General features: G+C 51.1%; 1 protein-coding gene across 2 annotated transcripts; it reads right to left on the minus strand.

The window, feature by feature from the left end:
- Window positions 1-1,400: 1,400 nt before the first annotated feature.
- On the minus strand, window positions 1,401-21,374 carry CTPS1 (CTP synthase 1). Of its 2 annotated transcripts, none has more exons than XM_075437822.1 (19): window positions 21,304-21,374; window positions 20,870-21,047; window positions 19,988-20,158; window positions 19,116-19,216; window positions 17,827-17,943; window positions 16,297-16,380; window positions 15,979-16,059; window positions 14,100-14,251; window positions 12,698-12,830; window positions 11,158-11,246; window positions 10,169-10,263; window positions 9,538-9,600; window positions 8,646-8,689; window positions 7,640-7,736; window positions 7,313-7,368; window positions 7,132-7,228; window positions 6,695-6,839; window positions 4,312-4,402; window positions 1,401-3,108 (listed from the first exon to the last, which is right to left on the minus strand). In XM_075437822.1, the coding sequence occupies exons 2-18, from the start codon at window positions 21,033-21,035 to the stop codon at window positions 4,318-4,320; spliced, it is 1,776 nt and encodes a 591-aa protein (XP_075293937.1). In that variant the 5' UTR covers window positions 21,036-21,047; window positions 21,304-21,374; the 3' UTR covers window positions 1,401-3,108; window positions 4,312-4,317. The 2 variants fall into 2 exon arrangements, with proteins under 2 accessions (XP_075293937.1, XP_075293939.1); XM_075437824.1 differs by having other exon boundaries at window positions 20,870-21,043; window positions 21,304-21,354.
- Window positions 21,375-22,379: the final 1,005 nt, after the last annotated feature.

Genomic DNA, 22,379 nt, shown 5'->3' on the forward strand with positions numbered 1-22,379 from the left:
TAAAAGGATAACTACATTCCTGGCCGCTGGCTGTGTGTGCACTGATGGGAGCGCTTGGCAGCGTCTCCCCTCGGGCGCCCGCTGTGGGGACGGGGCGCGGGGACGGGGCGCGGGGACGGGGCGCGGGGTGTCGCGGCAGGACACAGCCCCAGCTGCTGCGGTGCCGTTTCTGGGAGAGCTGGGCCAGCCCTGGGCCGAGACAGACAAACCGACACGAGCGAGCGGGTGACGCGGGGGACAGGGGCTCGTTAGCAAGGCGCATCGGCTGCTGTCCGCTCGCTGCTCAGCCCCCCGGACACCCCCCATCACCGTGCAAACGCCCCGAATTGGCACAGCGGCCCCACCGCGGCGCCTCGAGGCCCACAACCACCACCCGCAGCCCGGGGGGCACAGCCGAGCCCCCCACTGCTCCCCAGCACAGACCACTGCCGTGAGCACGGACCCCACGTGGGGCGGCTGCAGGCCGGCCCGGAGCCCCCGTGAGCTCCATCCCGCGGGAGGGGGCTGGTGACAGGGCCTGGGGTTCGCGCGCTGGCTCGAGGCGCCTAGAGCACCCCGTGACATCTCCTCGGGGGCCGGTGGCGAAGGGGGGACGCTGGGGGTTAGAGAGGGCAGGTGAGGGGCACCCAGCCCCGGGAGGGGTTCCCGGAGGGGCAGCACCGCGTGGGGTGGGGTGGGGTGGGGTTGGGTGGGAGCAGCACCCCAGGGCTCTTCTGCAGCCGTGGCTTTGCTGCCTTGGGGCTCGCAGGGCAGCCCGGTGCCCCTGGCCCACTTGTGGGTGGTGTGGACCCCCAGCCGTGGGGCTCTGCCATGCCGGCCCCAGCCCTGTGCCCCCCAGCCCTGTGCCCCCCCACCAGCCAGCATCTCCCCCCGAGCGAGCCCGCCCTGGCCCCACGGCAGCAGACCCAGGCCCCAGGGTGCCCGGAGCAGGGCTGGCGCCCGGTGCCCAGGGAGGGCTGCGGGTCTGTCCGGGGGAGCCAAGCCGTCCCCCCCAGCAGCCCCCCACTCCCCTCTCCCGGGGTGGCCGCGGCTCAGGGCGCTGCGCTCCCTTGCTGACTGTAACTGGCAGCCAGCGAGGGAAACACGGCCCTGCCGGGAGCGGAGCACCCAGGGGCTGCAGTCGGGACCCCACGCAGGGTGGGAGATGGGGGACAAGGCGCTGCCCCCCGAGCCCCCCGCTGCGGAGCAAGGAGCAGACCCCCCGCAGGCACCCGGCAGCACCCCCCCGGTCAAAACTCCCGGCTGTTCTGCCCTGTGCAGGCCCCGGGCTTAGCCCAGCCCCCCCCACCGCTGGGGGAAAGCCCCGTGATTTCAGCCAGACACTAGAAACACATCGAAAAGCCACTGCAAATACAGCTAACAAACTTTTCTAGCTGACATTGGATTATTTTAAAATTAGACAGTATTATACTTGTCCTTTTTTCCCCCCCTCTGAGCTCTGGAAGCAATACAGCAAGCTCTTGGCTCATTATTAATTTCATTACAAATAAGCATTTAATGACCGAGGCAGTTGCAGAGCTTTGGCCAAACCAAAAACATCCCAGGAGAAGGAACACGGGGCTGTGCTGCAGCTCGGGGCCGCTCTCCCGCCGCCGGGCCGGGGACCGCTGCCGCGGCCCGCGGTCGCTGGGTGCAGCCGGCGTCTCGCCGCGGCGGATCGCTGCTGCACCGCAGTCACAGCTGGCACAGGCGCAGAACGAACGCCCAGAGCCGCCCTGGCTGCAGGGAGCCTCGCGGCCGACATTGAAGTGAGGGAGGAGTAAAGCAAGAGGGGCTGCGGAGGCGATCGCTTCAGATGGGACAAGCCAGCGTTTAATCGAGTTTGGCATCAGACAACACGGGAATTAGCACGCAGCCGGCCTTCTCCCACCTTCGACGAAATGAAGAGTGCCGAGCGTACGACACTTCGGACAACGGAGACGCTTTCTTCCTTTCTTCTAAATTCCCAAAGACCAAAACCTCCATTGCTTACACTGCAGCAAGGGGCAAAAAAAATAAAGAGGCGAGCGCATCTCCCAGCCCAGCACCGCAGCGCGGAGCCGGGCAGCGCAGGTCGAGGAGGGGGACGGCGGAACGCGGCGGGCAACGCGCGGGCCCTGCGGCAGCACACAGCGCTGGGCATCGCGTCGAGCGCGGGACGCGCGGCCCCGGCCAACAGCAAAAGGCAACGGAAGGCTCCGCTCCCAGCCAGCGAGAACAAGCACCAGTGCAGGCCGATCGCAGCGGGGGCTGCTGCAGGCGGCACAGGGGAGCCGCTGGCTGGCCTGGCCGGACCCCGCCTTGATGCAAGGAGTTGACATCTCCCCGCCGGCACAGAAAGGGCGAGCAGCGACGCCTCCTCCCAGGCAGCCATCGATCGGCCTTCCGGGGAGGCTGGATTTTTTCTCCTTTTTCACATGATCCAAGGTAACTGCGTCCCTGCAGCGACATACCGCAGTCAGAGCTGGCCGTGTCCCAGATTTCACCAGGAAAATCTTCCTGGCATGGAGTTAAAGTTCATTATCGGCAACGCATGCACTGAGACCACCAGTGCCAAACGTTTTTAAATACTACAGAAAAAAAAAAAACAACCAAAAAAGAACAAAACATCCCCTCCTGCCAAAGAGAAGACTGCATAAAGCCGAACAGACCCCTCCTCCGCAGCACAGCACAGCACAGCTCACCAACTGAGCGAGCCCCGTCACCACCATCTCATCGCCATCACTTCACCGGTGAGGACAAGGGCTGCGGAGGCAGCAGAGAGGCTGCAGAAAGCCCCTCAGCCGGCAGAGACCCGCGCCGGCGCTGCCAGGCGTCAGGAAGGCAGCGCGCAGCCGGATCCTCCCCGACACCCCCAATCCCGCACCCCAGTTTGCTTTCCATCTCCAGGCTGGTGCTAACTGAAGGAAGTCTGGAGGCGCGTGTGCCGTGGCGAGCTCTCCAGGAAGACACAGAATCTACACAGAAAATAAACAAAGGACAGAGGAGCTGAGGAAATAAAGGGACGGGGCTTCATAACGAAAATTATAAAACCATAACTTAAAAGAGCCCAAAGCTGACAGTGTTCAAGCTATTGCTGTAAGAACGCCTGGAAAATCTAACGAAGACTTCTCTTCAGTGGAGACACATCTGGAGAGAGAAAGAGAAGGAGCAGGAGTTACCGACAGCGAAGTGCACCAGGCTGGCACTGCAGAGCACGCCCCGGCCCAAGCCGTGCACCCGTCAGACAGACGCAGCGCGGGGGCCCTGTCCGAGGCACCCGAGGCCCTTTGCTCCTTCGTCTGGGGACGGCCTCCGAGCCTCCGGCCACCACGGCTGCGCCCCAGGGCCTCACACTGCGAACTGCCAGCGAGCCGAAGGCTCAGGACGTCCTCAGGAGGATAAAAATTTACAGAGAGGATTCTTCAGCTCTCAGTCTGCGGCCGTACCAGATGCGGAACAGCCCAGCGATCCCAGCTGCCTTCAGCACCACACAGGCCCTGCGACGGGGAAGCACTTCTGCGCCAGACTCGGGCTAAGCCTGGCTTTCACCCTGCAGTTAACTGTGGAAGCATCTGCTGTGTGGAGGGAAGGGGGAGGGGGGCAGAGCTGGACATCCTCAGTCCCCCGGCACTCCGCAATAATCCCCTGCTCGCGCTGGACACGCGTGTGCACAGATGCTGCCCGACTTCTCCAAAACCAGCACCCAAAGCCCGGCAGAGCGCTGGGAGGAAGCGTTAGGTCCACGATCACGACCGCACGAAGGCAGGACTCGTTCAAAAATGAAGTCTGCCTGTTTTGCCGGTGAAGCCTGACGCCAGCTTTTAGGACCCCCCTGCACAGCAGGATGATACAGACCCACTTCTCACATCCACCTGACATCAGCAGCTGGCACAAGTCAGGGCTCGAGCCCGCTGGTCTGAGAGAAACCTGCTGTCTCGGGAGACGGGGCAGAATGGCTTTCTCAAAAGTATTTCTCAAAGGCCAGAGACTGCTCCCAAGCTACCAAACTTTCTAAATCCAGTAACCCCTCGCCCAGCTTTGCTTCCGTTTTCAGGAACGCGTGCTATAGCTGTGCTTTGTTTCTTTAGCTGAATTTCATCTCAGACTCCCGCGTGTATTTTTATTCTTTACTACGTGTCAGCGTGCTAAGGCAACGCTCGCCCCCGTCTGCCACACGGCCACCAGGCAGTGTGCGTCCCTCGGCACGGACGGAACACGCGTGTGAGCACCAGCGCTCTGCACGGCCCGCCAGTTTTCCACCTGCTGACGTGAAATGTCCCCATCTCGGGAGGAACGACTGGGCAAGGAAGTTTCGCCATAAAGAAAGAGGCTGAGGTCATGAAACGTTACCCGGAATCAGTCGTGATTTACTGACGGGAACTTCAGCTCCGTGATCTCCAAGTCGGGCGAGCTGCTGCCACTCCTGTCGCTGTAGGTGTCCCTGCAGAACGCACAGAGGTTTGGCGTTAGGGCGCGCAGGTGCTCTCGAGACCCAGCTTCGCACCAGCAGTTCGCGGGGCTTGGCAGCGCCTGCTGCAGGCGCAGGCGGAAAGGCAGAGCACGCGCCATTCCCGGCAGAGCTGTCCCCGTGGAAACGGGGCTGAGCCATCGTCAAGTTTAAGGTTCGTGAATTAAAATGATTCTACATGTAGCAGGCACTTTGTAAGGCAAAGGGATTCTAAATGAAGTTCACTGAAGAGGAACTAGCAGGCTGGTTAACCACCCATAAGCCATTCCAGTTCAGCTTCCCAGTAACAGCTGATTGCCTTTAATCCACTGAACGGCTTTTCCAGAACCACAACATAATTCAGAAGGAAGGGACCTCAGGGCGGTGACCCTGCAGGGACGGCTGCCGGATCAGACGCGGCTGCCTGGGGCTTCGTGCAGTCACATTCCAACCTTCTCCCAGGACGGGGACCGCGCAGCCTCTCTGGGCAGCGTGCACCAACGCGTGACTGATCTAATGGTGACAACGATTCTCCTTCCACCCCGTCGGAACCTCTCTCATTTCAGTTTACGTCCATTGGCTCCTCCTCCCACCAGGCACTTCTGTGAAGATCCTGTTTTCATCTCCCTGATAACGCTCTGTAGGTGCTGGCAGGCTGCTCGCAGGTCTCCCGTAGTCTTCCCTTCTCCAGGCTGAACAAGCCCAGCTCCTTCGGCCTCTACTCACTGCGCAAGCACTCCAATCTCCTGACCTTCTTAGCAGCCTCCTAAACTCCCTCCAATTTACTGGGCAACCCCAAACTACGCAGAATGTTCTAGATGTGGTCTAACAAATGCCAAGTAAAGAGACATTATCCCTTCTCTCTCTCTGCTGGCTCTGTTCTTACTCCCACAGTCCAGGATGCCACCCACCCCTCCTCTGCTGCCAGCACACGCTGCCGGTTCGTGCCCGCTTTGCCGTTCCCCACGACCTCGGCAGCAGAGCTGCTCCCCAGCCGCTCAGTCCCCGGCCTGCGTTACTGCAGGGGGTCCCCACACACAGGACTCTGTGCCTGGCCTCGTTAAGCCTCGTCAGGTTCCTGCTGCCCCGCTGCTCCAGCCCAGGTCCCTCCACAGCGTGGTGTACCCTGCTCCCCCGAGTCTGGTGTCACACGCAAACATCATTAGGGCGCAGTGATGAGACTTACCCGAAAACAGGACGAGAGTCACAAGAGCACGGGAAGAAAGGGAAGTACAGGCTGTGCTGTAACTGCCACCAGTATTATTAGATTATATGCTAACCACGGAACAATTTGTGACCACCATCACAGAAGACTCCAAGAGCAGATAACAGCAACTCAGGATACTGCGGTACAGAGGAAACTTCAGCTCCTCTGCTGTAAGAAGCCATTTCAAACTCCAGTGTGCAAAAGCAGGAAATTAAAATACGCCCCAACCCTCAGCAGCACTGACATGAGGCGTCTTCACGCAGAAGCCCTCTTCAGAGCAGATCAGTCGGAGCACAACTGACAGCCGTTCTCCAGCCACCGACACGGCAATTCCCGCGGCGCAGCTGCGTGGCAGCTCAGCCCAGGAAGACCAGTACTCTCCTTTTCGCAGTGCTTTAGTTTAATACGTTCAGCGCTATTTCTCTTTTGCATTTAGTTTGGGGTTTTTTGTTTAGCTCAGTGCACGTTAGCACTCCAGCTACACGAGCAAATCCTCTGTGGAGGAAAATGGGTCACTACCACAGTGATGTCTGTTCGTTGCATATCGCCGCGGCTGCCGAGCAGAACCGCAGGCACTCGGGAGCAGCAGAAGGCAGTAAATGCACCATTAGGTCCACCCAAAACATTAGCTGCTTTGCAAACTGAGACCACAGGCAGCTGAAGTCAGCAGCAAACAAAATGAAGCTGCAAGCACCCGGGCCCATTCTCCAAGCTAGCAACAGGAACAAGTTCCTGAAGGACCGACCTGTACCCAGGGCTCGTACAGGGAACGTGGGGAACACCCCGCCAGGTCTCCAGTCACCGGCAGAGCGGGCCCAGCTGCAGGTTCCCCAGACACCTCTGACTGACAGCACGGGACTGCAGAGTTCCTCCCCTGCAGTCGGGACCTCGCTGCAGGACAGCTCTACAGCACCGCAGTCAATCTTGAAGCGTGAGAGAAGAGGTTCTAAAGAAAGAGGTGCTGCAAATACCCCCCCGTTACCCCGCAGTAGCTCTGTGCCCAGAGGATTCTCCGGTTTATCCTGTAGGAAGAAGCACTGCCCTGTGAAAGGTCCGACTGGCGCCTTCCTTCAACCTACCTGGGCGAGAGCCTGCAGCCCTTTTGTAGATAATGCGTGAGTCTTCCTGCAGATGCCAAGAGGAGGCCGAAGTACGGGGGAGATGGCTTAATTGGTCTAGAGAGGAACTCAGGGTGATACTGAACACCAACGAAGAAAGGATGCTCTAAGAGAGAGAAACAGAAAACACTAACGTCAAGTCTCTTCAGCCTGCGGCTGAACTGCAGCTGAAGGCGCTGATCCCGCTGAAGCCCTGAGGGTGGGGAAGAAGGGTCATTTCCATCCTGCCTTCCGTCCCTAAGTGGACAGGCACATGGGAGTCTTTTTTTAGTGCAGTTTTATGGAGGGAATCATTCTGAGAGTCTGGACTGGTCCCGCACAAAAACCTGCTTGGTTACCCTCCGAACACCTTCCCTCGTAAACACCTACGCCCACAAACTAATTGCTGAAGAACTCACCTTCCAACTCAACCACTTCCATTCGCTCGCCCTCCTCATCCTGGCCTACAAACTTCAAACCTTGCTCTTCAAAACACTTTTTCAATTCTGGATTGACCTAGAAGACCAGAAGCAAGAAAACCCATGACCTCTTGTGCTTGGATTACACAGAAAAGCTCACTACCTGCAATAGCGGTTTTACCTCAAATCTGTGCCTGTGTCTCTCTTCCAAGAAATCGTGATCTCCGTACAGCTTCCCTACACCAGAAGGAGGACATTTCTTAGAGAAAATGCCAAACAGTGTGCACGATGCCACGTTTTAACAAGCTCATAGGAACAGCATCCATCAGAATCTGCCACTCCTAGAGAAGACCAAATCCATCGATCTCCATTTCACTACCAGAACAAAGCCTGCAAACCCCCACCGTTCGAGGATGCTTTAACATCCCCAGGTCTCGCTGCCCCACACCCACCATCCACGCACACCACTCCCAGGAAACACTTCCAAAAGAGGTAAGGAATGCCTCACTCATGATTGAATTCTTGGTTTGGAAGAGGGTTCTTCTCTTGCCAAGCCTCATGGTCCCACCCATTTGCCCAGGATTATGTTCCGGCATGTCTATGACCTGCGAAAAGCATTCAGAGTAGGAGGTGAGAATGAGGGAGCAGGAACAGTCCCAGGCAGACCCTAAAAAGTTAGCGAGGGTTAAAAACCAACATCCACACAGAAAACAGGCAAACCGACCCAAGGAACATTGTCTTGACAAGGCAGACCAACAGAACCAGGTAAGTTAGCTGTGTTGTTCTAGTAAAGGCTGTACAGAACACACGGGAGGTTCGTGGGTGTTCAGCAGGCTTTAGCGTAGGAAATGGTCTCAGTCAAAGCCTCCACGGATCCCATGCCTAACACTGCGCTATCTACTGAACTCAGTGTTAAACAAGCAAATCTACCAGAACAAAACCTCCAACTCCGAATCACTTATACTTTGATAAATAACTTTATAAGCTGTTTTTTTGAACACTTTCTCCTGTTGAGTAGCATTTTGAATTCCAGCAGAAGCCAATCACTATGGTGGACCCTGGATGAGGCCCACAGTCTAGGAAAGGCAGGTTCAAAAATCTGTCCACAAATGTTTCAAGGAATTCACACCTGTCTACGTTAATTTCTGAGATCATAATTAAACAGTTATGCAGTGGAATCTGGGGATCGCCAAATCTTTACAATTAACTCTGTGAAACCCATTAGCTTTCAAACTGCCTTTTAAGAACCTTTTACCTCTTAGAAGACACCTTTATGAAAAAGTGTAATTAAAAATAAAAAAGTGTTTCACCTATAATAAGAACTACAGTCTTCTATGAAGCAGCAACTGCCCTACAGTTAACTAGGCAAAGACGTTTTCTTTCCATATTAGTAAATGATGGAAGAGACTTAAAAGCCACAAGACGTAATAATCCAAGCTCTTAACTGTACCCCCAGGTACATGCAGAGAAGTCTAGCACAGTCAGGATTTTACAAGAAGTTGCCATAAACTCACCACTGGATGAGCAGTTTTGGGGTCAAATTCTGTCGAGTTAGCATCTGCAATGTGACGTTCATCAATTAGAAACACAAAGTCCCTCACACCATGACACACATCTCCAGGACCTCCCCCAAGGTATGGCTGCGTCTCATCCCCACGCTCCTGGCAAGCGGCAGCCTGGACGGTGCTGAGCCACTCGCCTCACAGCTCAGCCCCGATGGCAGAAACAGGACCCCGACAGCGCTGTTCGAGACGAACTGCTGAGGCTGCAATCTTAGGGCAACCAGTCTAGTGCAGTCGGTGATGAAAGAGAGGGCCATTCAAGAAAAGCACACGTTCAGCAGAGTGTTTTAAATAAAGCCAGGGAGGGGGAAGGGAGCAGAACTCTGAGAAACACCTTTGCTCCCACCTTCACTACGAGTGACACTCAGAATCAGGCTGAGAAACTAAATTTAGCGCTCTGTAAAGGGAGTTTTGACAACAGGGACCTAGTCAACTCAAGCAGTGGAGGAGCCCAGAAAGTAATTTAACTCACTGGAGTAGGTGCGACGGCCTGGTCGGCTGCCTGGCTTTTTGGACTTCACTCCCCCTGGCTATAACGGGAATTTAGGATGCCCAGTACACATAGGCACAACTCCACTTAGGTGTTTTATTCAGGAGCTGATCCTCACTCTAAGTAATAGGAAGTTTTCTGTGATTATAAGCATGCCTTACTCCGTTGAGTTTTATTTGAATAGGATAAGGAAACTGTTCTTTTTCCTTTGAATTAGCAAAGGAGATGGGGAATTTTACAGGCCTAGAAAAAAAATTCAATCTACCCACCAATGAAGAATTAAAAATTACAGGTATTACTCAAGCAATCAATCAAAGAAATGACCAAAACCCAGGCAGCGTTTTGTGCAATTACCTTGCCAGCCAAGAACATTCCGTGCAAACTCCACGACTGCTAACTGCATTCCCAAACAAACTCCTGCAGGAGGCAAGGCAGGACACAGCTCAAGTCAGGACAAGGACCACCGAGCCTGTATCCAAAGCACACACGCCTTCACAGAGCACCCTGAGTCAGAGGAAAACCTGGAGGAGACAGCCCTTTGATGTGGACTGAGGGGTCTGTTCACTCGGCACCAAGTAGCTCTGACTAGATTTTCTCCACACCTCCCTTCCCCATCCACTCTGCTCACCCAGCATTTCCAGTCTCTCACTATGTGCATTTCGTTTAAATGCAGTCACATATTTCTTCATGCCAGGGTGACCACAGCCTCCTCAAACTTCCTCCAAGATCCTACCCCCTCATTACAGAGATTACCTGTCATCACATCCCAGCCAACTCCGACCACTTCAGAGCTAACTACAGATGCCGGCTGCGTTACCCGGTTAAGCTGAGCACAGATCTTTGCCTTCCTCAGCCAATTCTCTTCTAAATTCTACATTCTAGATACTAAGGAAAGCCAGCACAGCTCTCGCTGCAGACCAGTTAGGCTGTTATTCAACCTCCTTCTTTTCTTTATTTCTTCTCATGGATGAAACACGTTTCTCACCTAAGAAGGGTTTTTTCTGTTTTCTTGCCCAGGAAATAGCTTGAATTTTGCCTTCTGTCCCTCGAACACCAAATCCTCCAGGAACCAGAACTCCGCTGCATGAGGATGAAAATACTCCATTCACATGGGGCTCACCAGCATGGTTCCCCCCAACCACGTACCACCTCTCTCCCGTAAAATCTTGGACCTGCAAGACCTCACTCCTGAAAAGGGCTTTAAAGTGCCCTACATGGCAAGATATCCATATGACTTCACATGAGCCGTCACATAAAACGTCACAGAACTGCCAGGGAGACATTTTATAAATGCAAATTTTACATTCTCAAGAAATCCCAAACACAATGCAGGTTACAATACCAGAACGGTTCCTGGGGCATGGCTCGCACGCTCTGCGCCAAACGTGTTTGCAAACACATCACCCGTGCTGAGGAAGCCGCTGGCTGCAGTGTCAGCTGTCCTCACCACAGGCACAGGGACGCCGAATTCTGCAGGAGGTTCCTCGTTCTCCTGGAACCGCCCAAAGGCTGCTTCCCTCAGCACTAACCAGCCCTGCTTGTCCTTGTTTGCTGCGCTAACTCTCGGCACTCCTCTGCAGCCAAAAGCTTCTTCCCTTCTCACACTTTCTTCCTAAAGAACTTCATACCACATTTACACCTTCCATCCTCTCTTGGGCTGTAGTAGCCTTTGCCAGCACCTACCCTTTCCCCTTATCTCCTCTCACCCTGTTTCCCACTAAGCCCGTGCACATCCTCAGCTCCACAACCATCTCCCCTGCTGCCGCCTTTCACAAACTCCCTCGTTTATTTAACAATTCTCCATTTTACAGCTTACCCTAAGTTTCACTGAGAGGTATCTGGGGCAATGGGAAAGTGTGCTGGTACAGTGCTTAGGAAAACAGTATCCAGTGAGGCTCTTAATTCCAAAACTGTCAATAGCAGCACGTTTATCGGGCATACGCCAAAGAAATGGCCAGAGCATAAGAGACTTACTCAGCACCGCAAAGCTTCTGCCATGCTTCGTGGTATCGGACAGGTTCTTCTTGCAGCGTATCTGGCTCCAGGTCAGCAGAGTCAATATACTGGGAAGAAATCCAAAACGGGATGATGAGATACTGCCACAAGAGCGTACAGGGTCTCCTTAATTCTCATTAAATTAAGATATCATCATTCCACCTGGATAGCTCTGGATTTGTTTACTACTAGATACTTGCTTATGTTTTTTCTGGACTGCTTTCCTGTCTGCTCACCAACAAAACTGCTTTCCCTCGCCATCCCACTACCAATGCCATGTTCCTCCTATCTGCCCCTCTCTGCAGCTCTGCTGTGACACACAGAAAGTCCATGAGACCCAGACTCATTAACTGTGAAGCCTTAATGGAGCACAGCAAGAAGGCAACACCCAGCTGTGCAGACAGAAACAGCCACACAGCGAGAAAAAAACTGAATCGCTACCTCATCGAATATACATAATATAATCTTCAACAGGGACTGAAGAACAAATAGGATGTGGTGAAACAAACAGGCCGTTGTAATTTTAAGGATGTTATGACCAATGCTACATATGGAAAAAACCTGACAATTTTCCAGTTTCTCATCTCCAGTATTCCAGTAGCTCTGAACTTCTGAGTGTTCTGGCAGTCTGCTAAACCTTCTGAACAACTGTTTTGTCGTGTCTCCCCCCCTCCTTTATTTTTTTTGTTAAGGTTGGAATACTGCTGAACGGTTCTTTAACCCAACATAAGATCTCCATGCACAGGGCTCGCAGAACCCTGTCAATTCATACAAATACAGCTGTGTCAGGAGCCAGCCATAGATGTGTGCGCAGGGTTTACCCTTCACCAGTCCTACTTGTTGTTCTTTTCTCCTCTACTGATTTTGGAAGTTGAAAGGTAACCCTAGCGTAGAACAGTGCTGTTACAAACCAACCACCTATTCCCATGACTCACTGGCATCACGAAACTGCTGGACATTTACGAAGTATATTTAAATGAAAGTAAAATTTCTAACAACAGATACATATTTCACCTCTTCAGAGCATCTCGCTACAACCAAGACCCTTAAAAGTACCTGTTCAGCCAAACTAGCATTAAAACCTTAATAAAGCCTGAGGCAGAAGCATCACAAAAACTGTGAGTACCACAAGCATAACAGCAACAACCCTAAAAATAGGATCACTTTCAACAACTGTCAAAGAAATGAAAGCAAACAGTGCCCTCTTCAAATGTATCCACCGCTCTGCCACAGTTCAGCACGCCACACTGAGCACTGAAGAGTTCCCATCAATTATACAGACACCTTGTACATCTTACAGGATGAAAGGCTGGTTTGCTTTGAAGCTGTTTTATGCCCGACAGCAGATGTTTTGATGCTGTAATCCAAGGACAATTTTGAAGTTCACTGGCCAAATCAACTCTCCCTTACTGTCTATGGGTTTGTGAAAAACTTAAAGACGGGTAGCACTGGAGGTGGAAGGACTATCGGGGGGGAAATTTTTTTTATGCGCACACACACACACACACCCCCCGCCTACCTTAATATCAAGTTTGTGGTTGATGGCCAGTGCAGAATGCTCCAGTGCTTTAATGACAGATGCGTAGGAATCTGAAAACTTGGTGTATTTGCCAACAAGCGCAATGGAACATGTTTCAAGGAGACGGTCATACCTAAACAGAAACAAAACACATGGGTTATATCATCATCAACAGGAAATGGGGACAAGGATCACTTACATTCTATTCAGCTTTAAGCAATATAAACAGTTGAGCTCTTGAAAGTCTGTCCAACTAGAGAGACGATGACTTTGGAAGACATAACCTTTTACAATAATCATGACTTAAAAACATCAAAGCAAGATTAGAAGAAAGAAAAAAAAAGAAAAAACAAGCCAATGACAGAAAAAAGAGTTGCAGAAAGTCATGTATAAATTAAGTCCTCTCTCCTTATGCTGAAAAGCCATTTTAAGTAGATCCAAACTGTCTTTTCAGGAGGCTGTATTAGATTCCAAGTCTGCAGTAAACTATTAGAAGAGAGGAGCAAAGCACAACTCAGCATATGTTTCTACCATACAGCATCTTCCCATGCTGCTGCTGACAGAGTTCACTTCAGCAGCTAGCAATACAGAAGGGACTTCCAGAGCCCTAGGCTTGTACTGCCCACACTGTCAATCCCCAGCATCTGGCAGCACGGGATTTACGCAGAATTCTTGGCTACAGCTCAGAGATATTTCAGAATTGCTAAGTAAACCAAGCTGGTTACCAGTGGCTTTCCCTGAAAAGAAAATGTTCATGACAGTGGTGGCTTGGGTCATGCATATAAAGGGAAACATCTAGATTCTGAAAATTAATTTCTTGTAAGGACAAACATATTTGAGGCTTCAGAAAGGGCCTGAATGTCAACGGAAAAGATTCAGGTCACTGTTTCTCCGTGAACACGGAGCCTATTCCCTGCAACAAAAAAAAACAGGGTCCTAGAAGTCTCAGACAGAACAGTTACAAACCAGTTGTTTCACTTGCTTGAAAACATACTCAAAAGGTACGTTTTTACTGACACTCCTGATGACTCCCACATATACCTACAAAATGATTCCAACACTTTGTAATACCACTGGAGTTTTTTGTATAAAAAGGGAGGGCAGAGCTGTCCACCTTTTAATTACTTCAAAGTGGTTTTGACATAGACAGCACATTACCAACACAAGCTAAGGAACTCACTAACAATATCTTACAGGATTCTCATGGTGAAGAAGTTTTTTTAAAACAGTTAAACATCTAGGAAGAAAATGCATTTTTGTAGTTAAAAAAAGAAAAAAAAAATTGACCACAGGAGAGTACCTGAGGAACATGAAGTAACACTCGTCACCTGATAACCAATGACCAAGAAGAGAAACTAATCTGGAGTCCTAACTCAAACTACACCCAGCGATGCAGGCTCACCTGTCAGCCATTTCCTTCCACTTCATGAGCATCCTCCTGGGCTGCCGCTCAATGGGAAGGTCAAGCCTGTGTCTGAAGTAGTCAACAACTCCCTGCTCCTCTAACAACAGAGGAACCCGGTAGATAGAAGAGACATCATGAACACAGATGACCTGCTCATAAAATAGGAATGTCATTAAAACAGATCTAAGTGCTTGTGGAATTATTTTTAGACAGACATTCAGACAGCTTCTATCTCTAGCAGACAACCCTATGACCACCTAAACTTTCAGGAAATAACATCTGTTGAATAACATAACAATACATGAATAGCTTAATACTAATTTCCATACACTTGTAAAGATCACCCACCAACACCTCCCGGGTATTCCTGCTCACTGGGGCTCCTTGGGAAGGGCTGTAACACGATAACCCAGCAGTACGACAGTCAGCTGCTACGCAAGTCATGCGAGCGCTTAGCAAAGTTCAAAGAACACGTCCAAGAGACTTCTCTGGTGATACAGCCTTCTAAGTAATCCTAACTGAAACTACAGCTGAACTGCCCACGAGCCCAGCTTCCCCGCTTCACACCACTGTCGTTCTTAACCAGGGCTCCCAGCTTGACTAAAGCCCAGGGAAATCTGTGATGTCAACACAGCAATAAATTTTCCAGGGCATTTTTCATCAAACTTGGCATTAAACAACTATGAGCCAAGAATTCTCCGGTCAATGAAGAACATCTACATCGACGGTTCTGGTTCACTGAAACAGGCTTCCGCAGAAAAGATGGCTCTGGACAACTGTCACCTGTCCATCAAGAATGAGCCTGTACTTTAAGGATCAAAAATATACTGGCCCAACTATTTTTAAATCCTCATTTCTCCTGACTCAAATGAAAGCAGAGTGCAACACTCCACAGGCAGAAACCCCTAGACTGCAAATTTTCTTCCATCATAGTCAACACCACCTACTTCTCAATTCAAGTGCAACTCAGTCAGAGAAGCTACTATGTCAAATTGCATTTAGCTTCCTGGAAAGTGGCTGACAAGAGCCAATTTGCTTTCAATTCCTGGCCAACAAGAGGTAGATATTGTACTGCTGACACATCAATATGATTGCCAGTTAATTCTGAAGGTAATACTTGAAGCTGCAAGATTCAGTTTGATCTCATTGTATAGTACAGGAAATGAATAAAAATGACTTGACAGAGCCTGGAATTGTGAAGTGATGCTCAATTTTTCACAAAAAGACAACATTTTTCAAACTCCAGCTGGACTGGAAAGTGCTAATATTGAGTCTGCAGACTGATTTTCCAAGGTCTACCTCAGACTATGCTATGTGGAGTAGTCTCAGTATAAAAAGAATCACGCTAACATGGATTTTTTGCACATAACATTCAAGTGAAGCAATGCTTCTCTCAAATACCATTTCAACTTTTCTGTGCAATCTCTCCTCATGAAGTCCGGGGCAGAACAGTGTCACAAAAAAAGCAGCGTACAAAATACATTCACATTCATGTGTCCTTTAAACCTAACTTTGGGCAACTACTCTTTGGCCTCTAAATACTGAAAAATCTCATTCTTCTGTATTTCACAGAAGGAATGTGGAAAGATAACTAAGGTCAAAACCAGCTATTCAGAAAATACTTTGGATTCCACAGAATTCCCTAAACCTACACTAACCACCTTACAAGAAAACCTGTGTGCTGGCTTAAAAAGGACTATTACTGCAACGGTTACATGTGTAAGGGATGTAGGTAAGACAAAGCAGCAAATGAATTATGCAGCTAACAAAAGACACAGCTAGAACACAAAAATGCTACGCTCAGATAAAACTCCACTCAGCATCTGACAAACAGCTAGAATATTTATTGCGAGGAAGCGCAGACAGCATTCCTTACCTGTTCTGGTTCAACATGACAGAACATGGAAATCTTTTCTTTTACTGAGGTATCCAATGGAGTGGAGCACCTGCAAACAATCTGAGAGAACAGCAACATCAAGGTTGTGAAGCAAAACAGAAGTACTCAGACATTCATATAAGAAACCTCTAAAAAAGCTGTCTTTCTGCAGTCTCCGTGACTTGCGAGGAAACCCAACTCAGTTTTGTTTATTACTAATATACAAGAGGTCTCCACCAAAGCATTATTTAGACTAGGATGCTGTTGCAACATGCCAGTACTGCATTTTTAAATTCAAAGCCATGCAGCAAACCTTACCAGATCTGGTGAGAGACCAAGACCTCTGAGTTCACGGACACTGTTTTGGGTGGGTTTAGTCTTCTGCTCTCCTGTAGAGCTTGGCTGGTCAGAGAAGAGCAGAAGGTGGTATATCAAATTATGATGATACGTAGCAATGATCTATGAGGCTAACTGCGACTCTGCCCCCTATTCACCTTGTAAAAACTTTGACCCCGTTCTTAGGCGATTCACGTGAACTTTAAATACCCCTGCACACTACCATTTTAATCTCAAAGACTGAAAGCATCCAGCAGAAACCAGAGTTCCAGTCTGTACAGTAAGTAGGCATGCATTATCCCAAGGGAAGGAGAGAGTGGAGATGCTAAGGTTTTTATCCACTGCTCCCTCCAAATACCTAATATTTCATATTTCTGATTTTTTTCTCTGTAAATCGCCTGGCCTTGACAGAAGAACAAATAAAGAAAGAGGAGAGAACAAAGATGGATCTGCACTCCAGTAACACTATCAAGTTGCTCTGTCAAATCCATTTCTGAGACAAGGATTACTCATGCTCTCTAGTACTGTTAACATAACCACAACATGTTAACATAACATAATTTTCTTCAGCAGTCACTATTGCAGCAGAGATTTTTGTTTGGTGAAGACCCTAAATTGTCTCCAAAACCAGAGCAGATAATACAGATGAGGTTATAACAGCCATTATATGGCATAGAACACCTCCAAATGCTTTCGGTATTTACTGGAGTTCACCTCATCTACTTGGCACATAAGGATATTTTGTCTTCCTTTGTGATTCCTAATTAACTGATTCTTATCAGAGCACTGCTTCATAATACCTTTTCGTAGTTGAATCTCTGAACCCAGGGCAACTGCCACTCAGTTTGTTGTAGCTTACAAAGCAGTCAGATGTGAGTCTATGAAATTACTGTTAAAGATCCAAACGCACATTATTGTCCAAGGGGAAAAAAAAACCCACCAGATTATGTTTCAAAACACAGCATGATGTTTTGAAATTACAAAAGTAACCCAACCTATTTCACAAACTACAGCTAATGTAAGTCTTCAAGGGCCCACAGCAACAGAAATATTAAAGAACTCCAGGAAGAGCTTGAAATGCGATCTTACTAACAGGTCCAAATGGCTGTGAAGTCTGGCTATATCACTGGATTTTACATTAGCTTTGCAGAAACAAAAGGCTATGCAAATACAGGGAAACTGAAAGTTTTCAGCCCTAGAAAGCAACTTTACCTGCAAAACCTAGGAGACAATTCCATAAAGAAAAACAGCAGTTAAAAGATGCAAAGCTGCCTATGCTGCAACTCCCAACTATTTATTACACATTTACACATTTTGAAAAGTTTCTGTTCATTTCTTGCAAACCTTTTTAAATATATAACCATATATTCTCTGCATTTCTTCCAGAAGTTTCTCTATATAGAAATACAAATATAACAGTGCCTATAGATACAGCATTTTAGAAACGCACATTTAGAAAGCAAGTTTTGGATCGGGGAAGCCCCTGACCACCAAAACATTTTAGGTCCTTACCTGGGGAACTAGACTGACATGAATATTACAAAAATTCTCTCGTTTGGCTTTGAACTGGAACTGCCGGAAAGCTTCAATGAAAGGCATGCTTTCAATATCGCCCACTGTCCCACCAAGCTAAAAAAGACAATGACATTTAGAATTAAAGTCAGTACAGAAACATCATCTACTGAATTTGTAAAATGCAGCATACTAAAACACACATAAAAGGACACTAAAACATCTCCCCAGCACCTCCCTCCAATTCCCTAAAGGAGCACCAGTATGAAAAGCAGTTGTATGTACTACTTCTACAGCCTCCAATCTACCCTATTATTTTACCTTCATGATTTCCCCAAAAATCAAAAAGCCAGAAGAAAAACAGCTTCTCAATATGGCAAGCACCTCTCCAGGGAGATTAGCTTTACCTCTATTCTCTCTTCAGGGAAAATATTTAGATGTCAAAATTATCATTTACGAACATTAGGTGGCACTGAGAAGCAACATTTCTGTTCAGTTTTAGTAACTATACAGAGTGGTTTGGACACATGCAGGAACAGAGGCAAGGCGTTATCTGGAGCGCTGACAGCCTCCCGTGTGTTGTCAGTGCCTCCCAGGTACCTCAGGATCCAGGCCTGTGAATCCTGGAAGGGCAGCTGGCACCGAAGCTGCAGGGAGAGTCCCAAGTCACCGTGACCCAGGCATTCTGACAAGCTCCCTCTCTCGGGTACTAAAGTATCCTGCCAGCCAGCTCGGCAGCCTCGGAGCCTTCGCCCTACCCCGTCTCCTCTGGCAGCAGGATGCGCCATGCAACGCACAAGAAACTGCACGGGGTTTGTCACCACTAACCTGTGCCATTCCCTGTTCTAGGTCTATGCTTCAACTAGTCACCCCAAGGTCCCCTCCACTGCTAAGGAGGAAAGACCACCGCCTCCAGAGGTGATTTACCTACCATCCCTCTATCCACCAAGGAAGACGAGGGCACGGCATGATTAACTCAAACTTCAGCACATAAACGTAAAGAGCTAAAATCCATTCTATAGACTAATGCATGTTACACTAGAGTGCAAAGCATCTCAAAACTATAACTGTCCAAAACCTAAGTCTTTCCATGTGCAGATTCAGGCACAGAGCATTCAAAAGATGACACCACATAAATGAAGCTAACAAGGGGGACTTTTAACCAACTCCACAACATGCAAAGTTGAACATCGCTGTAAAAAAATTTTACTGTGCAAAATATGCACATAGTTTAGTTTATTCCACGCAAGAAGAAAAACTATATATATTTTTTTTTAAGAGCTACAAACCTCAATCACACAAACTTGCGGCTCAATGCCATCTTCATCGACAGGAATACGTGCCTGCCTCATTACCCATTCTTGTATAGCATCTGTGATGTGGGGAACAACTGAAAAAGAAACCCAGGCAAAGGTTAAAGCCACAACACATGCACTTTTCTCCCTCTAATGCATTACAGAGCAGATTATTGAAAATAACTTGCCAGGGCTTCCCATATGACGCGAGCGCTGATTTGCGTCTTTAAAGAAGTATGCATTTTTTAAGTGATTATTCTTGGCTGTGATTTTCTAGAGAAGTGCCTTGGCAGGAAACGTAGTCCTGCCTCAATTTAAACACATGTAAGCAATGTTTCCTTTATGCTGGAAGATTCAAGTACAAACAGTTCTTTGCTCTCAAGCAGAGAGTTACTTTGTTTAAACTGTCTGTTAAAGTCCTTATGCAAACCAGCTGTGGAGGATGCTTAAAAAGGGAAGGGACTGACCTGATCCTCAAAGATCCTTCAGGATTTCTAACAACGTGACAGTTATCAAAAGCAATAACCATTTTAACCAGATAACAAATAATCCACAGGCGTGTTGGTCTGAAGTCTGTTCACGTTTAGTAATGGCTAGGTTAGACAGTTGGACCCAAGTCCAGTGCAGAGTCCCAACAACAGGCAGCATGTTGCTGAGCACTGGAAGGTACAGAGGGGCTTACAGGTAACCCGATTCAGTATGGCACGCACCAGTGTGGTGCGTCTTCTGCTTCCCTTTTTAAAAAACAAATGAAAAACATCACAAGGACAGCAGATAACAAAGACCTCACGTTAAGTTGAAATCATCCAACCAGGACAGAAACACAGAATGTATTTCTGAGCATCAGAACTGAAGCTTCACGTCACCTTGGACGGTTTTGCCAAGATAGTCTCCCTTCCTCTCCTTGTTGATGACGTACTGGTAGATCTTCCCGGTAGTCAGGTTGTTGTCTTTGGTGAGTCGGATGTCGAGGAAGCGCTCATAGTTGCCAAGGTCCAGGTCCACCTCCCCTCCATCATCCAGCACAAACACCTCCCCTGTGGCACACGGAAAAAGGCACAGACTCTTTTCAGTGGTGCCCAGCGACAGGACAAGGGGCAACAGGCACAAACTGAAGCAGAGGAAGCTCCAGCTGAACCCGAGGAAGAACTTCTTCCCTCTGAGGGTGACGGAGCCCTGGCCCAGGCTGCCCAGGGAGGCTGGGGAGTCTCCTTCTCTGGAGATATTCCAGCCCCGCCTGGACGCGGTGCTGTGCAGCCTGCTGTGGGTGACCCTGCTTGGGCAGGGGTTGGGCTGGGGGACCCCAGAGGGCCCTGCCAACCCTGCCCTGCTGGGATTCTGAGATTCAAGTGCAGATGTCAAGGGGAAACGGTCTGCATCAGCAATCTGTCCGCTTCCCCTGTGACAGCTGGAAGAATTCAATGTGAGGAAACACCTTTGACTGCTACGAGTTTAGGAGTGGCTAATAAAACGAAAAGCCTTACAGAACAGAGAGGACAACCACGCTGCGGACAGAGCCCCTCCACCCGGCAGCAGCGACCGCAGAACAGAGAGCACGTTCTGCACAGTCGGCCCTCCCGGTCAGACCGGAGCCGCCGCCCGGCTCAGCCCGCCGGTCCCACAGCCGCCACCGGGCCCAAGCTCCCCCGCCACGCCGAGGAGCTCGCTCCCTCCAGGCAGGGCCAGCCCCGGCACCCGCCCCGCAGGCCCCGGCTCATGGCCGGCTGCCTGCCCGCAGGGCCGCTCACCGTGCTCGTACGGGGAGAAGGTGCCGGCATCGATGTTGATGTAGGGGTCGATCTTGATGGAGGTGACGTGCAGCCCGCAGGACTTGAGGATGGTGCCGATGCTGCTGGCGATGATCCCCTTGCCGATGCCCGAGATCACCCCGCCCGTGACCAGGATGTACTTCATCTGCCTCGCTGCCTGACGCCGGCACCGCCTCAGCGAGGGCTCTGCCCCGGCCAGGCGGGCACAGACCCGCTGCCCGGGGAGCCCCGGGCCCCCGCCATTCCTGTCAGCCCCCCCCCCCCCCCGTCAGCGACGGCCGCTCCCTCCCGCCAGAAATTCCCGCCGCCCGCGCCCCCTTCCCCCCCCGCCGCCGGAGTCCGCGTGGTCCCGCCCCCTCCCCGCCCTGCACCCCCCGGCGCCTGCCCACATGGTCCCGCCCGCCGCCCCTCACCTGCGCCCGCCGGGCCCCGGGGCGGCGCGCGGAGGGTGCGTGGCGGGCGGGCGGAGGGACGGAGCGCGCGCCGCGCGGCTGCCAGCCGCCTCCCGGGGAAGCGCATGAGGCGGCGCGCGGCAGGGCGCAGGCGCCGAGGGGGAGCCACGCCTGCGCAGTCGGGGAGGGGCGGGGCAGGCCGGCGCGCGCGGGCGAGGGCGGGGCGGGGTCTGGGCGCGGGAGGGGCGGGGTCTGGGCGCGGGAGGGGCGGGGGCCGCCCGCGCTCCCCTCAGCGCCGGCGCCCCCGCACCGCGGGCGGGGGGAGGCCGGGGCGTCTGCGCCCCGCGGCTCGTCAGGGCCGGGGGGGAAGCAGCGCCCGTGGGCCTCGGCCCGGCAGACCCCGCGGCGGGTCCCGAGGTCAAAATACCCCGCAAAGCTTTCTATAGGATCGAATTTGTGCTCTTTCTCCATCGCTTGGTGAGCGGGACCCGGCCGGCCGGCTCCTGCGGGGACAGGAGCGCGCTGAGCCCGCGGAGGCGGGGCGGAGGGGGGACCTGGCCCTGCTTGCTCCGGAAAAGGCTTTGCTTCGGCCCTCGGCGCCGACCCGCGGGAGGGGCTTTCCCCGGGCTGCCGGGCAGACCCACGCCTCTCGCTGCCGGCCCGCTGCTCCTGCTGCTCCGCTTGCTCAGTTTCACCCGGGTGAAAATCCCCAGGGTTTTAGCGTGGAGTAAGAAGTTGTTCTGCGTGTGCCTTTGTCGTTCCACTTGTCTATGGCAAATGCGGTGGCTTATGTGGAAGCGTGGTCTTGCGACATAAGTCACTACATCTCTTGGTTTTGTGATGTTACTGCCGTGTCAAGCGGTTCATCTCTTGTTTTTTGCTGCTTTCCCTCCTCTGTCGTGCGTCTTCCTTGCAAGTTAGGTCCCTGGGGTCTGCAAAGAATCGCTTCTCACTCTGGTGACTGTCGCAGTGCTCCTCTCCCTCAGCGCTGCAGCCGGTCATGGAGTCACAGAATGGTTTGGGTTGGAAGGGGCCTTAAAGCTCACCTGGTTCCAACCCCCCTGCCGTGGGCAGGGACATCTCCCACCAGCCCAGGG

The sequence above is a fragment of the Opisthocomus hoazin genome, chromosome 17 (assembly GCF_030867145.1).
Source record: "Opisthocomus hoazin isolate bOpiHoa1 chromosome 17, bOpiHoa1.hap1, whole genome shotgun sequence".
NCBI classification, from domain to species: domain Eukaryota; kingdom Metazoa; phylum Chordata; class Aves; order Opisthocomiformes; family Opisthocomidae; genus Opisthocomus; species Opisthocomus hoazin.

Excerpts from the sequence above, each read along its gene's own strand:
- CTPS1 (XM_075437822.1), bottom strand. The coding sequence starts at position 21,035 with ATGAAGTACATCCTGGTCACGGGCGGGGTGATCTCGGGCATCGGCAAG. Across the intron at positions 12,831-14,099 it reads TGGAAGGAAATGGCTGACAG|GTATGACCGTCTCCTTGAAA; the intron begins GTGAGCCTGCAT and ends GTTTCTGTTTAG. Across the intron at positions 6,840-7,131 it reads GGAAGTGGTTGAGTTGGAAG|AGCATCCTTTCTTCGTTGGT; the intron begins GTGAGTTCTTCA and ends TCTCTCTCTTAG.